Below are 23,701 nucleotides of genomic sequence, written 5' to 3'. Positions count from 1 at the left end.
TTTTATGGTACTTAAGATTGGGTCTGAAAATGTCAATTGTCATATACATCTTATACATGCACATGCATATGTCCATCTAGTATCTCCTGGAAACAAGACATGCATATCATATCTACTCTGTCAAGTATACAAAGTAAGACCAAAATTTTCTGCAAGCATCAGACCAACTTTAGATATTGTGTATAGCACAGTGTGCTGTGGGTATGTCCAGGATGCTTCAGGCATCCTCATCATGTCCTAGATGTTATCTTCAAATGGAAAGAAAGATTCAATCAGATGTGACTGTAAAGACAGTTTGTGTATCTCTGCTGTTTCTAAACTGTTTCTATCACATGACTTTTTTATGACTGACTGGTCAAATACCTGTCAGGAGTGACAGGTAGCTCTAAAGCTCAGAGAGAGACAAGATAATCTCTGACAACTCTTCCTGCCTTATATCTGGTAATTCTATTAAAGTATTTAGATGTATTAACAAATTGAAGCCGAATTAAGCATATTATGGGTTTGTCCTTAAGAGTCTGATCATATGTTTTCACAGGTAGTAATTTGGCTGTGATGACTATTTTCTACATTCAGCAACACTTAAAAAAATATACCTGCAAACCAGTTTTTATATCATTACTCTATTCTCCAAACGTACACAGTATAAATCTAAAAAGGTTATTTTCTTTTTATCATGACAACATTTCTAACATTTAAACTTTAAATCTAGTACCTGCTACATAAATGTCAAAACAGAATGGTGTCAGTGGAGTGAAAGGTGGAAGAAGAAAAGAGTTGGTGGAATGTTAAGTCTTTGAGACATGAGTCCTCACTCATTTCCGAAGGGAATTGTATGCAGCAGCGCACAAACAGTCATTATCACCCAGTTTTTAAATACAATTTTAATACATTTTAATAATAAATTTTAATAAAAATAATTTTATATTCTAATCTAACATAAATACAGGACTCTATTTCTGCAATATTAATGACCTGTTGCCTTCTAAGTGTTTTAAAACCAAGTATAGTCATTACTTCAACAGATACAAAAGCAGTTGCTGCACACATACACGGCTGTTTTAAGAAAAAAAAAATCTTTTATGCACCAAAAGGCTGAATTGCACAAAATCTATTTCTAAACACAAAGAAAAAGGAAATTAAAATTAACATTAATCCAATCTTTATGTCTTTTTCTGCGTTAACAAAAAAACGTGATTAATTCAAATTGAATTGCTAATTAAGTACTACTTTGTAATGCATGTGGTGATGCTTAGAAACTATTATGATTATTAGCACAACAATTGGCAACAGAGCAGAACTGAATTTGGGTGTGGGGGGAAATGACTTGGTGAAAAAGCAGCTAAATCATTTTGTGTTTCTTTGTCTTTCAGATAGCTACAATCCTGTCCCCTTTCTTGTGAGGAAATCGATGGCTGCTGTGAATTACAAGAGTTGTCAGTAGCCTGCAGGGTGGTTACAAAAGTACAGATTCTTAAATCATGATCTTTAACCCTTCCCCCTTTGGTCACAGATTCCTGTGGATGAAGAAAAAGATAAATCCATTCCTGTGGATGAAGAAGACTGGTAACGGTAGCATGGTCTCTATTTACAGGTATTATTACAAAACGCCTCACATTTATTTACATTATGGTCTTTGTGATAGAAGGGGCACAAAAAGAAATCCCAGCATTTCTCAAGACTCATTCATGTTTCTAAATCAACTCAGAAAAGACATAATGCAATCAACTCATAATCATTTAGAGGTAGATTATTAAGGTTTATGTCACAAAGAGAAGCCAGGAAACTCCCATCAGCCATTTCAGGTCTGGCCAGGCTCTTTAGTTCAGATTTAGTCATTTAGATATAGTCCTGTTTGAAAACAGCTATGCTGCTTCTTTCAGTATTTCTGACCAATAACAAGCTGAACAGATTCTGCAGGAGAGAGGCAGGCAGGCTTCTTAGCATAGGCTGTAGCCAGGCTGCCTGCAAACAGAATAATCAGTGTGTTTTCCAGCAGCAGCATCCTAGTCCACCAGAAGCACAGCACCTTGATACCTACAGATTAGCCTGGGAGGGCCAGTGCTGACCTGCAGCTAAAAATCCAATCTAAACGGAAGCTGACTCACCGTGGTCTATATGCCACACCCCCCAGCATGCTGGATTAGGGGAAGACTTAGCCATCCAAGTGTGAAAACAAAAAAAATGCAGAGAGCAGCCTGGCTAATAAGAATTCTTGTGCACTTGAACATTAGGACAAAGCACTCAGCTAAGGGCCACCTAAATGGACCAGGTCAGACCAAGCGCTGTTAATGACTTTTGACACTCTGTTAGCCCTACTAACCTGGAATGTGGATCCACTCCACAGACCAGACTACACTCAGAAAAAAAGTTGGACTTACTTTTCCCATTACCTAAGCATCTTAGTTCCCCTTTACTCTGCTTAACTGGTTACTTGATCTGAATATATGGATTTGCATAGATTAATTTAAAAATGAAATGAATATTTAGTGACATTATTAATACAAAAATTAAAGAACACGGTATTACCTGGTATAGAGAAAAATGTGACAGAATATGTGTGCCACATGCACGAATCAGTACTACAGAAACTAAGAAAAGGAAGTGGCTCTGATCAGACAGGTAGTCTATCATGTCTGCCCATTTTTAATATATTCTCTGAGAGTAGCAGAAGGTACAAATGGTTCATATTCTGTTATATATTTTTAGCTGACAGACTCCAATTATAAAACTTACATTTTTCTCTACCACATTCAAAAGACAGGACAGATCTGAATATTCATCATTCTATATTGGTTTAGGTATATTTATATTTTACATTAAAAATATGGCAATGGTAAAAAAAGTTAAAACCACTTCAGGATATATGCTAGATGAAACAATCATGGATGATGCCCATGTAATGAAACATATATTTCCAAAGTAATAAAAGTGACTTATTTCACCTTTTTCTAAACAGACCAAACAAATTTTTCAAATCTATATACTTCAAAAAAGAAATCAAATTACTATCTGGCTACACACTCATTTCTTCAAAGGACAACACTAGAAAGATAATTTGTTAGTTAGATCAACTACTGTTTTGAGACTCATATTTGCCCTGGAACACAGAAAACTCAGGTTTGCCACTAGTCTGTTCAGTGACCTTACACAAAATACCTTTTTCCTCTCCACCTCTTCCTACCCTGAGCATGAAAATGTAATATTGATCACCTTGAAATGAGAGGTACAATGTGAGAGAAAATTACTGACATTATTACTACTTGTTGGGTCCTCTGTATCCTGTATAATGTCAGCAACCTTAACCTTTCAGAGCTGAACACACTAACTCTATTATAAAGACCTGTCACCCATACATCTGCTTCTGTTCTGACATAAACAACAATTTCTATGGAAAACAACGAAAAATAGGAATTTATGTGGGAAGATGATAATGATTCTTTTTACTAGGATTATTTTCAAGCATGGATTTTATGCTATACTTATCACACAAGATAACTATACTTCAACATCATCTATTGACATTGCCTTTCAATTGCCTACTTACCTGCTTACAAACTAGTCTTACAATACTTATAAAACAGATTCCACTCTGGTTCCAAAAGATCTCTGTTGCTTAGTTCCATAAAGCAGGACAGAGAGTACAGTCCTTATTTCAGAAACATTCACAATATGACACAACTGGGATGAAAAAGGAGGCCATAAGTACATTTTAGTAGAGAAAACAAAGTATAAGATAGTTGGTTTCAACAAAACAGTGAACTACATGGCAGAAACACCGAATTCTCTGACACCACAGAAAAATGACAAATTACTTGGCTGTGGAATAGCTGGGACCTTGACTAAGATGAATTAGGCTGTCTATACCTCACAGAGTTTTTATTTCAGGAGCAGCTGCTTGAAATTCTTCCTAGCACTTTTAGTCAGAATATTGCCTATTTTTTCAAAAGACAAACTTTTCAGGAAAAATTATTCTCTTCGTTAGAAATTCTCCAACTTTATAAAATTTTCCAAAGTAATGGGAAGAAAGAAACAACATGGCTCCTTCTGTTTCTAAGCTCTGCAGCAGTCCCCTGAAATTTGAAAGATCCTAGCCTGTTTATTCTGTCTTATTTACAGCAAGGACACATAGTTAGGTCTCCCACTTCTCAGCACTAAGCTATATTCCCCTCTGGTTCTTCAGTGTTCTGGATTTTTGTCAGAATCTCATGTTCCCTTAATATACATCATAAAATATCTACTGGAGTGGAACTAGAACTACAGTATTTCTTCCTCAAGAAGATTAGCCATTATCACCCAAAATACAGAGGCATTTTTCTTTTCATAGATAGGTGTATTCTCAAAGTATTTATACGAAACAGAAGTACTCTAACCTTCTATGAAAAACTATCAGTTCTATCGTATCTTACAAATGTCTGGATAGGGGACTCTTCTCTAAAGACAAGATAATTGCATGTAAATCCCAAATCTAGCATCTTTCCATTTATAGCACGTGTTTTTGCAAATTTCATCACAGTTATGCAAGAGAATGACTATATCAAGACATGAAAAAATAATGAAATACAACAAGCTTCCAAATGTGTAGGGTAAGAAAATCTAAAAAAAATGGAAAAAAATTGCTTGTACTGTTTTAAGTTAAAAATTCTATTCTGTATCTTTCTTGCATCCCAATACCTCTTACATTTCAAAAAACAGTGGTTTGTTAAAAGTTTTCTGGAAGGTTTTGGCATTCTTCTCCTTGGAAAAAAAAGGGTATAATAAAAATAATGAACTTAGACTGATAGGTCAAAAAACTATTGAAAAAAAAAATTAACAATTTCTACAAGTGCTACATTTGGCCAGGAACATAAAGACCATGGAGTCTGGGACCAAACTGTGTTCCTGAAAACCTTTTTCCTACACAGAATTTCTTCAGTGCAAACTACTGAACTCTGACAAAAGGAATCTAATAGATTCAACTTCTGAACAGACAAGAGTGGCTGTGTACATTATAACTTTGCTTTGCAATTACCATAACAATCATTTTCACAGTGTGCTTTTGCTACACAGAAACATTATTCTTGTATTTTCTAAATAAATTCTCTGAGATCATATACAAGTTTGGTTCATTATGTAAAATACTGATGTCCTTCATGAAGGGTGCTTAAAACACAGCCTGAAGCAAATGGAAGAACTGCGAGAAGTATTTCTGCAGAACTGTATCAGGCAGTTAGAAAACATGAGCAAATACCTTATCAGCATCAAGGGTTTGTATTTAGCAATCTGTATTTAAAAATTATATTTGTATAGGTTCCATTTTCTAGGTGCCATTGTTTATGAATCATACACAAGATTATCAATTTGTTCCACCCTAATCAGGTGTATATTCTCCTATTCACAAATCATTCACAAGGGTGCAATAATAATTAAATGTTATCGGATATTATCAAAACTGCAAGAACCTCCATAACAATGCCATTTTCCAACATGGAATGATACTGGTTTTTAAGATACTGTCATTTTTCCTGCGTAAGCATGTGCAAAAAAAAAATTAATGAATACCTTGTTAAAAATAAATTAAAGAGCCTGCACAGAAAAATGTTACAAGAGGATTCATTTTGATTTATTTTCTGCTTTGTTATTTTCTCAGATATGGCAAACAATGATAAGAAAAAATAAAGTCTAATACATGTACTTACTTGTGATAAAATGGAAAGCTGATGGTGATAGGTTACTGCATTTCAATTAGCCTCCATGAAGTACTGCTGGGTTCGTCTCCTCTCCCGATCCAGTTTCTTCTCCAACATGAGATGAGAGGTGAATAGAACATCCAGGTATTTCATCATAACATCAGACAGCAGTGAGTTGACCTCCACTATGTCTGGACGTGCCTTTGCATCAGGAGTCAAGCAGCTACAGAAATAATATTCTCTATTTACTTATTTCTAAAAAAAAAAACCAAAAACATTTTTCACCGCTGTATTTCTCCACTGGTATTTATGGAGTCATGCAGGCCAGCACTCTGTTCATTCTGCATGGGACAGTTTGATGCTGTGCAGCCTTGTTGAAACACCACAGCACAGTCCCTGGTTTCAGCTGGAACAATTATCCTTGGCACCAATCCAGACAGAACTGCAAAGAGGGGCTGCAGCTGTGCACCCCCAGACGCACTAGGGAGTGCCCAGGGCCTATTCGTGGGACTGGGAGAGACATTGCCTCCCTTGTGGCGACTGTGCTCTAGTCAAGGTGCTGCACCACTGAACAAAGCATCTGTGAAGGAGACGAGTGTGTTGTCAGAAGGATTTACAGGAGAATGTCACGATTTTCACAGAGACTTTGCAGAGACAAACAATGCTCCCAAAACAACGCAAAGAAGGAGGAAAATCTAGAGCTTACCCTCAAAGAATCAGTGGATGGAGGCTCCCAAGAGGAGCTAGGTTGGAGACCTGTGACTTCTGCCAAGAGAAGGAAGGCTTTTCCTCTGACTACAGATATATAATTACAGAATAGGTATAGTGACCTAGCAACAGGTGAGGAAGAATAAGACCTAATGGAGGACACATCAGAGCCAGGTGACTCTGAATCAAGAGTTCACATCACAAATAAGATGCAGTAGCTGACAGTCATTTGAGGCTGAGGAACAGAGGCATCCATCTACTTGATCTGATTTGATGTCTGTGATGTCTGTTGCTTGGACTCCGGACATTGTGGAGATACTACTGATTCATCCTGACCCTTGGGCTATTACTTCTTGCTGTTCATTCATATGGGCACAAATAACACTACCAGGGTCAACTCCGAACACACTGAAAGTAACTACAGTGCACTGGGATCAAGTGTGAAGGGCACTGAACAAAGATGGTGATCTCCTTAATTCTATCAGTGAGGAGGAAAGGCTCAGGTCAGGGTGGGTGCAACCTGTCTGTGTATAGTCAAAAGCTCACGAGTGAGGATCAGAGGAATAGACCGACATGGGTGACATTGTGGTAGACACCTGCTATAAACCACATAAAACCAAAGAGGAAGTCAATGAAGACTTTGTTGGAGAGATGGAGGAAGCTTTGTGATGGTAGACACTCATACGCATCGGGGCCTATTAACCACCCTAATATCTGCTGATGGGATGGTTGACTGTAGCAATCAGGAGAGTTCTGGAATCTGCTGATGACAATTTCTTGGTGAAGCTGATTCAGAAGCTAACTAGCAAAGGCACCCTGCCAGATCTGTTGCTCACAGAAAAAGAACCACCAGACAAGGATGTGAAGATTAAGGACAACCTTGGCTATAGCAGCCATCAGACTGCTGTTCAAAGTCCCAAGAGAAGTGAGAGAGATGGTATTGTTACAACAAAGGACTTCAGGAGAGCAGAATTCAGCCTGTTCAGGGATCTTCCTGGTAGAATCTCATAGGAGACTGCCCTGGAAAGTAAAGGGAAAGCTTGGGAGAGCAAGCTAATCTCCAGGGATATCTCAAAGCACTAGAACAGCCCAATTCTGCATGTAGGAAACAGAGATGGGCTAAACAGGAAGAATACAGATATTGCCCAAAGGGTGGAGTTAGGAAAGCCAAAGCTTAGCTGAAGTTGAAATTAACAATGGATGTGGAAGGCAGAAGAAAGGCCAGCAAAAGAAAGGCTAAGGAAAATGTGGACCCACTACACAACCTAGTGACAAAACACATGGAAAAGTGTAGGTCCCTTTTTTGCTTCCATTTCCATTGAGAAACTTTGGCCGTAAGTGTTCCAGATCTCTGAGCCTACCTGTGGAATCCATGAGCATGAAGCATTTCCACACAGCAGAAAATAGAGTGGGAAAGCATTTAAGCCAATTGGACAGACATAAGCCCACAGGACCAGATGAGAAGGGTTTGAGGGTGCTGATGCAGTTGGTCAATGCCACTATCTATCATGTCTAAAAGGATCAAAAGGAGAGTCCTGTAGATTGGTAAAAGCTGAATATCACACACACACATATATCCAAGAATAACAAGGGGGAAGATCCAGGACACTGATAGCCAGTCAGCTTCAACTCTGTCTCTGGAGAAATAATAGAGCAATTTCCTCTGGAAAATTTTCAAGCACAAAAAGGAGAAGAAGGTGACTGGGAACAGCAAGGATGGATTAACCAAACAGCTGTTATACCTGACTAGGCTGACTGGTGTCTACGATGAGATTATTTGCTCTGTGGAAAAGGAGAGAGCAGTATATGCTGTGGGTAGCTTTATTTTAGCAAGGCTTTTGACACAATATCCCATGGTATCCAAACGACTATAAGGTAGGTAGATAATTGGCTGAACCTCCTGGCTCAAAGAGGTGTCATCAGTAGTACAAAGTCCAGCTGGTGGCTGGAAGTAGCCTTCTCCAAGGATTGATATTGGATCAGTACTATTTAATGTCTTTATTAACAACCTAGATGATGGGATGGAGTGCATTCTTAAAAGATTTGTGAACACTGAATTGCAGGGATCAGTTAACATATGGGGCAGGGCTGTTGCCAGAGTGACCTGGGACACCCACACAAAGATCTAATTGCTACTTGCATAATGGGAGGGCATGGAAAAGATAGAGCCAGATCCTTCTCAGAGGTGCACAGTGGTAGAGCCAGAGGCAATATACATAAGTTAGAACGCAGGGAAGTCTGGGTAGATATAATGATTATTATTATTATTATTACTGCTACTACTTTTAGTCACAAAGGAAGATAAGCACTAAAGAGGGTCCAGAGAAGTTGTGGGATCTCCATCCTTCAATATTCAAAACTCAGACAAGACCCTGAGCAGTGAGCAACCACATCTAATTGTATCTGCATTAAGCAAATGGACTAGATGACTTCCAGGGGCCCCTTCCAATCTAAATTAGTTTACAGTTCTATGGTTCTTGTTTCAGGCACCCTAGGTAGCTGTTCAGTGACTAAAATAACATACTATTAGGTCTATTTTTAAATCCCCAGAATATTTTGTATGCAATATAGGACAGAAAAGCTGATAGGGACAGTTCTGCATGCACTATAAAACTCTTAAATCTTAACTCCAGTGAACCTGATAATTTAGTACAATTTCCCTACAGAGTACTATTGACCTGCTAGCACACATAACCCAACACTCTTCTTTAAAGAAAGTCACAGAATGGTTTATTATTTCTAAAACAGTTCTAAGTAAAACACAGCTGCCATGTAAAGTAGCAGTTCTGAAAGTATTTTACAATACTTGACCTCCTTGATTTTAATCTTTTTTGTTTAAATTTTCTCAAATACATTAATTTAAATAATTTTCATAACTTTTAAAATCTATTTTACTTGAAAGTTTATATTTCTTTTGAAGAGGTGCAAGTTTTCACCCTTAAGAAATATTCGTGTTTGGGGTTTTTTAATTTTTTCTTTTTAGTCAACTGAAATTGGTCAAAATTTCCCAGAACAATGAGAGCTATAAAACATTTCTCATGAGTTCTATTTCCATTTCCCATGCATCTAGAAATGATTTATGACTAAACACCAACTAGATTGATGTTCAGCTCTGAAAAACTTCAGTGATTATGATTCCAGAACTTTCTTTCATAGTTTAATCCAATAAAACTGTATTTTAATAACAATACTGAAGAAGAATAATAACACTAAATGCAAATTTACAGTTGCAACATTAAGCTTTCAATATTTTTCTAATCATGATCAAGAAATTATTTTCCTATTTATAACATTCATCTTTGAATATGTATTGTGTTTCAGTCATTCAAAAATAGCTCCTTTTCTGTTAATTTTTCCTCACATCTATTATAACTAAAATCTCATTACTGCTTTTCTTTAATGTTTCTTATTCTTTCTAAATATCTCACAACCTAAACAAAGCCTTAATTTAAGAATTAACCCATAGTAAGAGATATTATTAAAAACAAAACAAATAAAAACAAACAACACTTTACGCTTCTCATGCTATTAAAATATGTAGAGAAATCATTAGGTAATGTAAAAATTTTAATATTTTCATTAAAATTAATTTCCAAATCTCCTAAACATAAATTTTAGTACTACTAGCACCTATACTCGCCATTGTTGTCCTTCATTCTCAGGGTCTTTAAATAATAGAAACCTTTTTGTACAATAAAGCATATAGTCTTTGTACAGTAAAGTGCTTTTTTAGAGATGGAATTGCATATCTGAGAAAGTATAAGCATTTTTGTGCTAAGTGGGGCTTTTTCTAAAATGGAAAAATCAAGGGAGCTAGATCTCCACTCTGTGCTCTGGTGACAATGTCATGCTTTACACATGACATTATCACCAGAAAGATGTAAACATAGCTAGGAGAAATATGGGATGAGTGAGTAGAACAAATACAGCCACATCTTTTCCTCCATTACTGCATTCTCTCTGCTTTGTTATCTCTGCTATCATGCTAACAGGATTATAAGGCAGTGGAAAACATATTTCCATCAGTCAAATAAACAGAAAAACTATGAATGTGATCACACAGTGATCTATAAATAACATATTGTAACAGGGTTACTTCCTTGACCATAATCTGCATTTGAATATTACTCAAAATGCTGTATTTTCATGGGGGGAAAAATTGATGTGTAGAGAATTAACTACAGTGCTGATATTGTTAAATTTAAAAATTTAAAGAGTATACTGGCTAAATGAATGTGCTGACTATACTGGTATTTTTTCATGTTGCATGTGTGCAGCTGTACTGTAGATGTTATTACTGAGGTAAGGAGATACCTCTGTTTTTCCCTAAATCTAAAGGTATTTCCTTTTCAGAGACAAATACTGGCAGTTGCTTAAGTCTGCAAACTGTCACATTATCTCTGCTGGAAGCACAAAAAACAAAACATCTTTTCAGAAGGATGTCAAAATAAAATGAGTAATTACCTCTTAATGGTAAATGACACTTTTTCAGAGTTCAGTTCTTCTGGCACAGGTTCATACATAGCCCCTACTATCTGAAAAATAAATAATCTACAGTTTGTTGAAGAAAAACACTCCATTATTTATTTCAAGATCCCATATGATAAATATTGTTTCTTTAAAGAACCTGATGGGCATCACATCATCAGCTCTAACTTGCAAAACAACTTAGAACACATCTTCTAATGCAGAATATCAGTTCCAATCAGGTATCCACATTAATGTATATAATCACTGCAGACCAAAGTGCTACAATACCAAAATCAAGGAAACAATAAACACAAACCCTCACTTATTTATTTTAATTTATGAAATCTTCCAAAGATGCAGATACACAACGCTGTAGAAAATCCAATATTATTACATCAAGAAATTTTATATATCTGAAGCTCCTATCACTAAACACAATGAGTAAAATATGCTAGTCTGAGAGGTAATAAGAGATTAATATTTACAATTGCAATTAGAATGGCAAGATACCAACTCACACAATGATAAACACTTGTGCTCATTCACACATTAGAACTGAGAGCAGTTTGTGCATCCATAACCTTAAACAAATTCCCACGGATCATGCGAACACATGCAGAAATAACTGGTACATTGATCTGGAAATCTGAATACCTTAGTAGCCAAGGAGAGCATATTGGTGCTGTAAAACGGTGGGTTCAGAGTTGCCATCTGATAAAGGATGCATCCTGCAGCCCAGACATCAGCCTTCTCTCCATACAGCTCACTCTTTACAACTACAGGACTAAGTAGAAAGCAATGCAAGTCACAAGCATTGAATGAATTCACCTAGAAGTAGGCTTATTTTCTAAAAAACCCCACCCAATATTTAGTTAGTCACTACAACATAATTTCAGAGCACACACGATTACATTCAAAAGGCTGCATTTATTTCCTTTATCAGCCAAATTCTTCAAGAGGAAGCACAATTAATAGCTTTTTGACCTCTACTGAAGTTCTTCTCATAACACTAGTGGGATTTATGTTGTTCACTTGTCCTTTCCACTCATTTTATGTCTTTGGACTTAATGGATACAAGTGAACTACAGCATTTAGAACTTGTTTACAGTGATGGCATTTCAATAAAATGGACCAGAGAATAGATAAGTATATCACATCGTCTTCTAATTCAGATATCAGAAAGATTTAAATTCAACTCCCATATTTAGAATGCTAATGGATACAGGTTTGCTATTAATGTAAGTCAGTAAAACTTACTCATTGTATCATTTTCATCCTCTTAAAACTACTGTAATGCATTTGTGTGAGGATGCAGCTTGGACACTCAGCAGCCAGCCAGATGACAATACAAAAAATATTGTAAAGATCATTTAAAGCAAATGGAAGAAGGCAACAATTTCAGACTCCACTTCCTTTTTCTAATTTCTTCAGTACTTTTCATGAACCTGGATGATAATAATTTATATTAGTAGGTATATTCTGATGTTGGAGGTCAAGTCTTAGCAGTAAGAGCGAGCCATATCGCAGCATGTGGTTTGAGGGTTTTTTGCACTTATTTTTTTCTCTCTGTAATCATTCAGAGATACAAAAACTACTTGACTTCTTTCATCTGAAAATCAACTTGAAAACCTACTTGTTTACGTTACGCCTTCAGCTTAGAATTTGGAACCACTATATCAACTTCATAATTATACTACTGATATCTTTGGTAAAATGCCTTATTTTGGAGCTGAGAGGTACTGTGTAAATTCAATTAATGATGCTAGAAGATATCCTGCTGCTATGTATAAAATGCAGAAAACGGATTTTTAAAATAAATGGGATGAAGTCCCAAGATAAATTATGATAAGATAAATTAAATTAATTTAACAGAATAGAAAGGTAGAACAGAGGTCACAGTGCAGGAAGGTGAGAGAAACTAACAGGTATCACTTCTGATAAAACTGATCAAGTGAGATACAGATTCCTGAGGGAAACCTAATTAGCAATTTTCCTTGAATCTTCTGCTGCTGTTACGTAACAATAGAGTGGAATACGGGATATTGAATATGGTGTTAGAACATAACAGCATTTCTGCAATCACACTGCCTGTGATGGTCTGTGACACTAACTCATGACTTTGTGGAAATTTCATTTTTATGTATTAGAAGTGTCTATTAGAGCAAACATCAGTATAGCAACTTAGACAGATGGTGAGCTCAGTAAGGCAAAGTCCCTGTCTTTGTAAAGTTCTAAGCATGCTCCTATCCAGAAAAACAAATCTGACTTGAATTCCAGTCTTTCATTCTAGTGATAATTTTCATGCATAGAGATCAAGTTAAAAATTACTATTTTTAATGGACTAAATTATATTAAAATACCAAATTGAGATTATTCAAGCCAAATGTATATAACTATGCAAAATGCCACACAGTGCATAGCACTCACAGGAAGAGTAAGTTGAATACAATCAAGAGAGAAACAGAAGCACCCATTAGCTGGCCTGTAGAATCTTGTATTTGTGAACAGCAGTGAAGAACCTTGCTTGATGTCCAGAGCAAACAGACTTGAAAAAACAATACTATGATTTGGAAATCACAGAAAGAATATAGTGCTGACAAAGTTGTAGTTTTAGCATGGTTTCACACAAATGCACAATAGCTGGAAGTTAATGAAGTAATTTGTTCTGTTTATTCATGCTGAAAGATTTCGCGTTCTAAATGCACATCTAATGCCTTTTTCTTTTTCCATTTTTTTTAATCAAAAGGAGGACTTGCAGCAGAGTACTATTTGATCTTTTCTTCCAGAACAAATGTCTTAGTCAGAAGTCTCTGATATTTAGAGTATTAGGATGACCAACACCATAAAAAATACTGTCTGATGCTTAAGAAATACTTTAAATTAGCAAAGTAATATTTTTTAAGGTGACCATGAAAGTTTTAGAGCAAATATAAAATCCAATACTTATATGATGCTACACTTTTATGGCTAATTCATACTGTAATTTAGATTTTTTTTAATAGGATTTTCAAATATTATTTATTTACTTTTAAGAGATGTAGTGAAATCCCTCACCATGCTCTACAGGCTTGCCTCACCATCTGCTAGTTAGAAATGTGGGTGGGGTACAGTACTTGTTGACTAGCAAAACAGTTCTGCAACCAGTTGCATCTTTTGGATCCACGCTGTTGAGGGGTGCTAAGCAGAGAAAGTACCCACTTCTGTTCCTGTACACTGACACCCACAAACAGGAGGGTGGTGGGAGTACATATGGTTTGCCTAATTCAGTTGACAACTGTGTATAAACTGTCATTGTCTGGTCAAGACCAGAAAGAATGAGTAGAACCAGTCTTACTCACAAACACTGAAAATTTAAGGGCATGGTGGCGGTATGACTTTTTCTCGGTTTATTTGTAAAGGCAGGATTCTTCTTTAATTCTTAGATTAAGATATCTCAATTGGCTGAAAAAGGACAGTGGTACTAATTAAAATTTTAGCAAACAGATGTCTGCATCAGTTTCAAACGCATTCAGTGTCAAAACAGAACACAGAAAGGGGGGAACTCTAGCTGATAAAGAATGAAATTTCCATTGCTTCAAGGGCTGCTTTTACTGCCACAAAGCAGCAGTACTGATGCCATGCTCTCTGATATCCACAGTTATTAAAAGTGGCGGCAGATACTTATATAATTAGTAATTTAATTCTTGCAGCTAACATATTCAAGATAATCACTACAGTTTTCATCTAAGTTTACAAATAACTGGTCATTTCCAAATTACATATTCAAGCTGAAAAAGCTTACTCCAGGAACATTATGTTAACTATAAGAGAGACCTTTCCTAAAAAAATGTCCGCAGCAAAAATTCTTCTAAATGAAAGACACAAAATTATATCTACAGAATAAGTGTCCTAATTCTCAGCATCTAACACACAATTTTATAATTGTTTCTCAAAAAGTTCACTCTTGTTCAATATACAAGCATTGTTTTTATTCTTAATAACAGTCTTCTATGCCAACAGCCTTAAAATGAGCCATTGCTTAATCCAAAGAGTTACTTGTTTTTTCTTCTAAACTACTTCTGCAAAATTTTAAGCAGCTATTTTAAATACAGAAGATAGCTTTCCATACTACCCTACATTTTTAATTAGGATTTTAAAAAAAATAATAATAACCAAATCTTTTCAGTATTTGTGCTACTTGTAAGATATCAAACACATTTAACTAAATCATCTCTACATGGCCTTGGAGATATTTTTGCAATCAAGCTTTCATTTATAATTTTGCTTACTGATGGTATTTTGTCATGGTTTTTCTTTAAGAATACTTTTAAATTAAAACTGAATCTGCTACATTTGCACCAACACATAGCTATATGATAGAGGACTATCCTCACTCAATTAGCTTACGTTCACATTAGTTATTAGCAGACAGAAGTTTCAAAATGAAGAAAGAAGTCCTGAATTTGGAGAGGGAAGAAAAGAGGAGATGGAGGAATAAAGCATTAATTTCCTAGAGCTTGTAAAACTTCTAAAAAATGTTGTCAATACTATCAGGCTGACTTTATATGGGGCAAAACCAGTGAAGATTTCCCAATCTGCACAGAACTTCAATAAGCCACTTGTGAGTTATCGTAGTACAGTGTTTACCGGTGCTTCCAACAGGTGTAAGAACATGCTGGTATATGGCATTCTATAAAGTATGAGGACTATTTTCAAATAAGACATGGTTTCAACTAGACAGTTATGAAACCAGTGTGAAAAAAACTACATTTACTCTATAATCAGTTCTCTGAGTCACAGAAAGAAGGGGAAAAAACTATAAGGAAAAAAAAAATAGCAGCATCATCCCAAAAGAGAAAAAAAAAATAGAAACCCAGTTGCTCCTTGTCACAGTTTTTCTCTGGATAGTTTGCTGTAAGCTACAGATACACGTTCAATATTATAGCTTCAATAATTACCACTAAAACCAACGGAAAAAGAAACAGGAGCCACAAAACTGACAATTTGAATAAAGAGCTCCTGGGAACACTGCTGTAAGCTATTTGCATTTCTCACCTACATGAAGAATTCAACACAAGCCTTTTGGGAATATTCTGTCTATCCCTTGAGTGATGAAGCAGGAACAGGATTTTCGATTGCTGGTTAAAAATTTTACTTTCACAGTTTTCTATTTTGAATGTAAGGCCAAGTAAGTCTATAATAATTTAGTATGTATGTTGTCTTCTAGCTTGCTACCATTTTTTCTCATTACAAATTATGTTAAATATTTATATATATATATAAAGTTTTCTTCACAAAAGACATCTTTTCAAGCATTCTAAACTTCTACTGACATTTAGAGAAAAATTCATCATTTTCCATCATTTTTTAAAATGTACAGGAAGAAATTTACTACCTTCAGATGGCAATTTTACAGTGTGATAAATCCTCTTGCCATCAGGTGGGGAACATAATTTTGAAAAGGGTGAAGTCAGCTAAGAGAGGCCACTTTCATGTGTAAGCTCTCCCATCAGTGTAATCTCAATATTTTTATTTTCTAGTCCAAGCATTGCCTGCCTCTGCCCAGGAAGTTCCTCTATATTCATATAATTTAGTCTATAGAGAGGTAAAACTAATCCACATTCAGTGACAGGCCACAAATAGCTGTAGGATACAGCTGACTATATAATGCCTGCCTTATGTTTTTACTAATGTCTTTCAAAAAAACCCAAACACTAGTTTGATGTGGAAGAATACTCTTCACTGCAGTTAGTAATAAATTTGTGTAAACTGTCTCAATCTAAAACATCAATAATCACTGAAAAATGTTCAAAAACAAGATCCTAGCAATAAAACACTGTAAATCTCAGCTACACTGCTGTTGATCAACAATTTAGGGAACTCACTAACTCACTGCTTTCTTTCAGCAAAAATTCAGTACCTCTCTGTCTGAAGCAGAACCACATGTTTTATAATTTACTTTTTGGGTTTTTCATCTCACACTTTTGAAAATAAAGATATGGACACCCAGTTAACCTTCGACAATTGATTTGTATTTCTTTGCATCTACAAACCTTCGAGTTTCGATGTGTGCTAACTTTATATACTATTGCTTAGAGATGTCAAATATATTAACTTTGAAAAATAATTTATGACCTTGCAGTATAATAAGACATTGTTCCAGAACACATGAAAAACTGCCATCAACTCACTTCTAGTTCACCCAGATCACATATTAATATAAATCAAATGATATTTTTTAAAAAGTTCATTCCATTGTTCCTTACTCCTATTGCTTTGTTAAACAAAAAACTTCTTCATACCTAAGTCATTAAATATCCAAGGCAGAAGCACGTTCAGAGCACCAGATCCTCTTACAAATTAAGTGCAAAGAGTCACTCATACCTACTTTTTTCCCCATCAAAAACTTAAAGCACACATGAAACTGTGAAGACCAGGACAGCCTCACACGTGGTAAGTTGTTTAGGCTGTATATTTGAAAAATTTTGAAAGTCAAATGGTGTCTTGCTCCTGCTGTTCCCACTCACTCTTTTCCACCACTGTCTGCTCTCCTGTCCCAGCACAACTACCTCTACAGCTCTATTACACATCAGACCAAAGACCCAAATTATTTTTTAGCCAGCTCAGTTCTCTAATCTAGTTTATCATTACATTTATGCAAATGCTTGTGTTTGCACAGGAGTATGGCTGTTGCAGTTTGGTTTTTTTTCACAATTGGATTTTTTCCCTTTAATCATTTCATTGACACAGTTTATATCACAGAAAATGTATAAAAAACTTCTGCATATCTCTTACTAGTCCCTCTTTCTGAGAACAAAGGCTATATAAAAACCTGCTGGAAAGAGCAGAAGAATCTTATTGTGAGGACTTCTGTTTTCATACTCAGAAGTAGAAGACCAGCAAGTTACATTCAACTACTACATGTTCTCCATCTTTGAACTCCTCACTTTTTTATCATGTGCAGACCATTATACTTCCGCTGCTTTTACACCTACGAACCTTTAGTGCTAGAGAAAACAAGTGCTAATTTCAGCACTTTCTGAATTTCATAGAGCAGTGCACTTCATTGCACAAGCGTCTTCTTAAAAAGTATCAAAGTTTCCCAAGAAATCCATATCTAAATGTTCTCATGATTGAATACATGGAAAACAACATCTTCCAAAAATTCCTAGATATGGCCGTACTTGCTGGGACACCACCGGGCAATTCCAAAGTCTCTGGCATAAGTATCAATGGCTGCAGAAGAACAAAAGTAGTTGCCAACAATTCTTGTAATGTAAAATGTCATATGTACTTGAAAGCATGGAAGACATCAATATGACAGCTTCCTTTGAATGTAGTTATACCAGAAACAGTGTTCCTAACTGGATAAAACAATCCATGCTTAATTTGACATTGTTGAACAATGAATTAAACAAACAAACAAACAAAAAAAGCATGGCACTATCTGTTTAATGCTATCTAAACTGAATTAAATTCTCTACAAGTATGAACATTCATTGATTTCTCATAAATGTGTGTGTGTGTGTGCATGTTTATGTATGTCTCAATATATATGTGCATACCTATATATCACAGAAAAACAGAATCACAGAATATGCTGAGTTGGAAGGGACCTACAAGGGTCATCAAGTCCAAATCCTGGCCCTGCACAGGACCATTCCCAATAGTCACACCACGTGCCCAAGAGTATCATCCAAATGCTTCTTTAACTCTGTCAGGCTTGGTGCTGCGATCATTTTCCTGGGGAGTCTGTTCCAGTGCCCAACCACCCTCTGGGGGAAGAACCTTTTCCTAATATCCAACCTAAACCTCTCTTGACACAACTTCAGGCCATTCTTTTGTGTTCTGTCACTGGTAACCACAGAAAAGACATCAGTGTCTACCCCTCCTCTTTCACCCACGAGGAAGTTGGTAGACTGCAATGAGGTCTCCCCTCAGTCTCCTCTTCTCCAGGCTGAACAGATCAAGTGACCTCAGTTGCTCTTCAAACAGCTTCCCCTCAAGGCCCTTCACCATCTTCACTGTCCTCCTCTGGACACTCTCTAATAGCTTAGTATCTTTCATATATTGTGGTGTCCAAAATGCACACAATATTCAAGATGAGGCTGCACCAGTGCAGAGCAGAGCAGGACAATCCCCTCCCTCAACCGGCTGACGATGCTTTGCCTGATGCCCCCCAGGACACGGTTGGCCCTCCTGGCTGCCAGGGCACTGCTGACTCATGTTCAACTTGCCGTTGACCAGGACCCCCAGGTCCCTTTCCTTGGCACTGCTTTCCAGCATCTCATTCCCCAGTCTGCACAAACACCCAGGGTTGCCCCATCCCAGGTGCAGAATCCAGCACTTTCCCTTGTTGAACTTCATATGGTTGGTGATTGCCCAGTCCTCTAATTTGTCAAGGTCTCTCTGCAGGGCCTTCCTGCCTTCGAGGGAGTCAACAGCTCCTCCCAGTTTTGTGTCATTTGCAAACTTGTTTAGTATCCTTTCCAGTCCTGCATCCAAGTCATTTATGAAGATGCTGAAGAGCACAGGGCCCAAGGTGGAGCCCTGAGAAACCCCACTAGTGACAGTTCAACAGTCTGATGTTACCCCATTCACTATTACCCTCTGTGCTCGACCCGTGAGCCAACTGCTCACCCACCACATGATGTTTTTTCCAGCTGTGCTGGACATCTTGCCCAGAAGGATCCTGTGAGAGACAGTATCGAAAGCTTTACTGAAATGCAAAAAGATTACATCAACTGACTTCCCTTGATCAGCTAGGTGGGTTACCTTGTCATAAAAGGAAATTGAGTTTGATAAGCAGGACTTTCCTCTCCTGAAGCCGTGCCGGCTGTGACCAACGACTGTGATATGTGTGTATATGTATATCCGTACTCCTACTCAAAGATATATTTTGGGTGTCTAGAATTTTCCAGCCAGAATGTTTCATTGCAAAACAAAGAAATTTGGTAGCACTCAGTGTACAGTACTATTGAGTTACATTGTCTACAAAAACTGGGAGAACTCTCAGCACAATGAAAGATTCCAGGTATCAACATTTAAGTATCCTTTATGTTGACCACAAGTACTAGAGTTTCATGGGCTTCTTTGTGAATTTCCCCCCCAGTTGAATGGTTCTATAAACTTTTTAAAAAGTTACACATCTATTTGCAATGTTTTTTCCTATCATCAAGATAGAGTGTCTAGGCATAGTGGGAAAATATCTCATAAAGATACAATATATCATAAAGATACAATTCTGTTGGAATCTGGCCTTCTCGTTTATGTGCTGTATCTGTCAATCTACAGAAAAGACTTGCTGGGAGTCAGTGTTTAAAATTGCTACGTGTTTCTCGGCCTTCACTTTTTTAATAATTTTTTTTCAAGGACAATTTAAAAAGCCTTGTAGGCTCTATTAGAAAATGTGATCTATAGATCAAGCTGCTTCTTTCTTCAGTTGTCTTACTATTACTGAAGAATGTAATGAAGTATCACCTTTCGCACTGTAATAAAAATACAGTTATCTAACTAAACTCTGTGCCCAGCTGTTTCAACTTTTTTATGCTTCTGAATTTTCAAGATTATCATATGCATCTGTGAGTAAGCTATAAGGACAAATCAAAGTATCATTAATACATAATTTAGTGTTCCAGTATTACATACAGACCCTCTGGGAGGCTTCAAACAGAAAAACACAATAAAGTTCTAATTTACACCATTATTCCTTCAGACATATTGTGGACCAAAGTCTGAAACAACAAGAGGAAGTATAAGCCAGATTTCGAAACTTACAAAATAAAATTTCCCTTCAATGTGATTTGTTATTTATATTATTAAAACCAAGCATCACTGTACAGTCCATACATCTGTTGTTCTTATTTATACAAAAATATCTAGCAAATTGTCAAGCTGTCAGTTTAAAAAGAAACGCTGTAGACAAATTGTATCTGTAAGTTGTGGCAAAGTGTTATCCATATACATAAAAAACCTGAAACACTCATATTCTAAAAAGGTATTGCTAACATACATCTGACAGGTACTTCTAAGACTTAATATCCAAATTTCATGTAAAATGCTTAAGGAACTGCCTTAAGTCTGTAACTGTATAAACTGCTCAAGAAAATATTTTTTTACTTTTATCTGTGGAACAGAAATCTGAACATTTAAAAAATGGCAAAGGATTTTTCTAAATGAGATATATGCCTTTTGGAATGAACTTCAGTCAGTGCCTTTGTCCAGCTAACCAAGCTTATAAAGAAAAGGCATAAGTCTTTATATTTTAAAGGGAGATATGGAAAAGTAAGCATCTGCAAAAAGATCTACAAACAGTAGCAAATCCAATTCTACAACAACTCTAAAATAAACCTCAATCTTTAATAACTGATTTCATATAAGGTGTCAATTTCACCTAACTTTAAACTCCTCTAAGTCAGATTTATGCTCAGATCCCTGTGTAGCAAATGAAGAGAGATAGGCACATCAGGTGGTTGATTCATCTCATCCTAAAATAACTGTTTAAGATAGATGGGATGAAATTCATTATTGAAGTGCCTATTTTTTCCATTACTTTCAGTAATCATCTAGCTGCTTGACTGGAATAAGATGCCCAGCTTTTAAATTGCTACATATAAGCAAGATGAATCCCAGCCACGCAGAGACTTGTTTCTAACAGTAACTTGTGTTTCACAGTAAGGTATGAATTAGATGACTTTGTAAGTATTTGGATTTGCTGGGACCTAATATACAAGATAATTAATAACAATTTTTCTGTCTAGCAATCACATTCAGTATAGATAAAACGGAAAAAAAAGGAAAAAAGAACCCACCAAAAAAACCAGAAAGAAAGTAGACAGTGGAGAGATGAAGATTCTACCTGAATAAAACAGTAACTTCATTCTCTTCTTTTACATAGAATTTAAAATTCCCAAATCTAAATAAAGGCCATTGATCCAAATGCCCCCCAAAACCATAATGGAAGTTAATAGATGACATATGCACACAGACTCATAACATAATAATCTAGATATTATTTTTTTATATTAAAATGTATTATTTGATAGATCACTTACAAACATCAGCTGAAAAAGTAAGGCTACATGGAAAACTGAGCAAAGACTAAAGAGAAGGTAGGATGAGGTTTGAGATAGAGGTTTGAAATCTGGCTACCATGAAAAAGCAAGTAACTGAACAAACGTCACACCAGAAACTAAAGCCCAAAACACAAATAAACAGAGCAAACAGCTTTAACTAACCATCAAAGACAGCAAACAGTCTATTAAGGAAGCATCAAAGACAGCAAAATGATATATAATGGCACTAGAATTTGAAACAGCACACCATATACTGAGCAACAAAGTAAAGCAGAACAAGAAATAGTAAAATTTAGAAACAGTAAGGTTTTGCCAAGGTACGAATAGAGCTGACATCTAAGATAGAAGAGAATGGGAAAAGCAGAAATAAACCCACTGAAAGTATTTTAAGTCCTATAGTTCAGATGTCACAGGAGCATAGTTGATCTAAATGTAGCTCAATTAACAGTACTTAAAAGAAAAAGGATAGAAAAATTCTAGCAAGCAAATACCAGTAACATTGGACTAAAGACATTTACAAGCTCATAAATTAGTTTGATGAAATGACTAATCTTATTCGAATAAAAAGTGTTCATCCATTATTATTATATCTTCCACAGAGATAATAAAATAATAATTATTATACATTAAAATAATTGCTGCACAATTTATACAAGTTCTATAGAAATAACTATTTCCAAGAAGTACACTGCTGGTTTACAATGTGTTACGGCACTAGAATAGCAGGGTTTTTTTCAACATAACAGTTTAAATTCATCGTGGAATCTATAAAATTATTACATACTACACCCTAGCCCCCAACATTAAAGTAACTCTTCAGAAGCCAGATCAGCACCATTCACTTGTTAGAAAACAAGTACAGAAAATTGTTTTCACACTGTCTTTGAAATAAAAAACCTATGCTATGACTTTAAGCTTCTTCTAAGCCTTTTTGTTATCCTTAACAGAAGTGGCAAGACTGAGTTCAAATCGTGTCTTCATCTCTCTAATTTTCTTTCTACAAGACCTAATTACATTTCTAAACTCTTCCTGAGTAGTCATCCCTTTTTTCCATAATTGGTAGGCTCTCTTTTTTACCCTAATTTCCTTCAAAATCTCCCTGTTCAGCCAGGTTGGCCATCTTCCCCGCCAGCTTGCCTTTTGGCACACTGGGACAGCCTGCTCCTGTGCATTCAAGACTTCTTCCTCGAAGCATGTCCATCCCTCCTGGACACCTTTGTTTTCAAGGGTTGTTTCCCAGGGTACACTCTGAACTAGTCTTCTGAATAGGCCAAAATCTGCCCTCTGGAAGTCCAGTGTAGAGGTTTTATTGATGGCCCTTCTTGCATCCCTTAGTATTGAAAACTCTATTATTTCATGGTCACTGTGCCCCAGATGGCCTCTGACCACTGCATCTCCCACCAGCCCCTCTCTGTTTGTGAACAGCAGGCCTAGTGGGGCCCCTTCTCTGGTAGGCTCATTTACCAGCTGGAGCAGGAAATTATCCTCTATATGCTCTAGGAATCTCCTAGACTGCCTCTTCTCTGCCATGTGGAGTTCCCAGCAGACATCCGGCAGGTTAAAGTCACTCACGAGAACAAGGGCTGGCGATTTTGAGACACCTGCCAGCTGCTTGTAGAATAATTCATCGTCTTCATCATCCTGGTTGGGTGGTCTGTAACAGACTCCCACCAGGATGTCAGCCTTATTGGCCTTCCCCCTGATTTTGATCCACAGGCACTCAACCTTATTGTTACTGATTTCAAGTTCTACAGAGCCAAGAGACTCTCTAACATATAAAGCCACCCCTCCACCTCTCCT

At 36.5% G+C, this 23,701-nt stretch overlaps 1 protein-coding gene across 1 annotated transcript in view; it reads right to left on the bottom strand.

Moving 5' to 3' along the window:
- The window catches only part of NEK10 (NIMA related kinase 10), an 88,574-nt gene that overhangs the window by 34,641 nt on the left and 30,232 nt on the right, over nt 1-23,701 (bottom strand). The window contains 3 exon segments of the mRNA XM_032687334.1: nt 5,679-5,892; nt 10,842-10,912; nt 11,502-11,631. Of these exon segments, the coding sequence (XP_032543225.1) occupies nt 5,679-5,892; nt 10,842-10,912; nt 11,502-11,631 (415 nt within the window).

Source organism: Chiroxiphia lanceolata, chromosome 1, assembly GCF_009829145.1.
Source record: "Chiroxiphia lanceolata isolate bChiLan1 chromosome 1, bChiLan1.pri, whole genome shotgun sequence".
Taxonomy (NCBI): domain Eukaryota; kingdom Metazoa; phylum Chordata; class Aves; order Passeriformes; family Pipridae; genus Chiroxiphia; species Chiroxiphia lanceolata.
The sequence above is the reverse complement of the archived record's forward strand: the minus strand, read 5'-3'. Positions and strand labels throughout refer to the sequence as shown.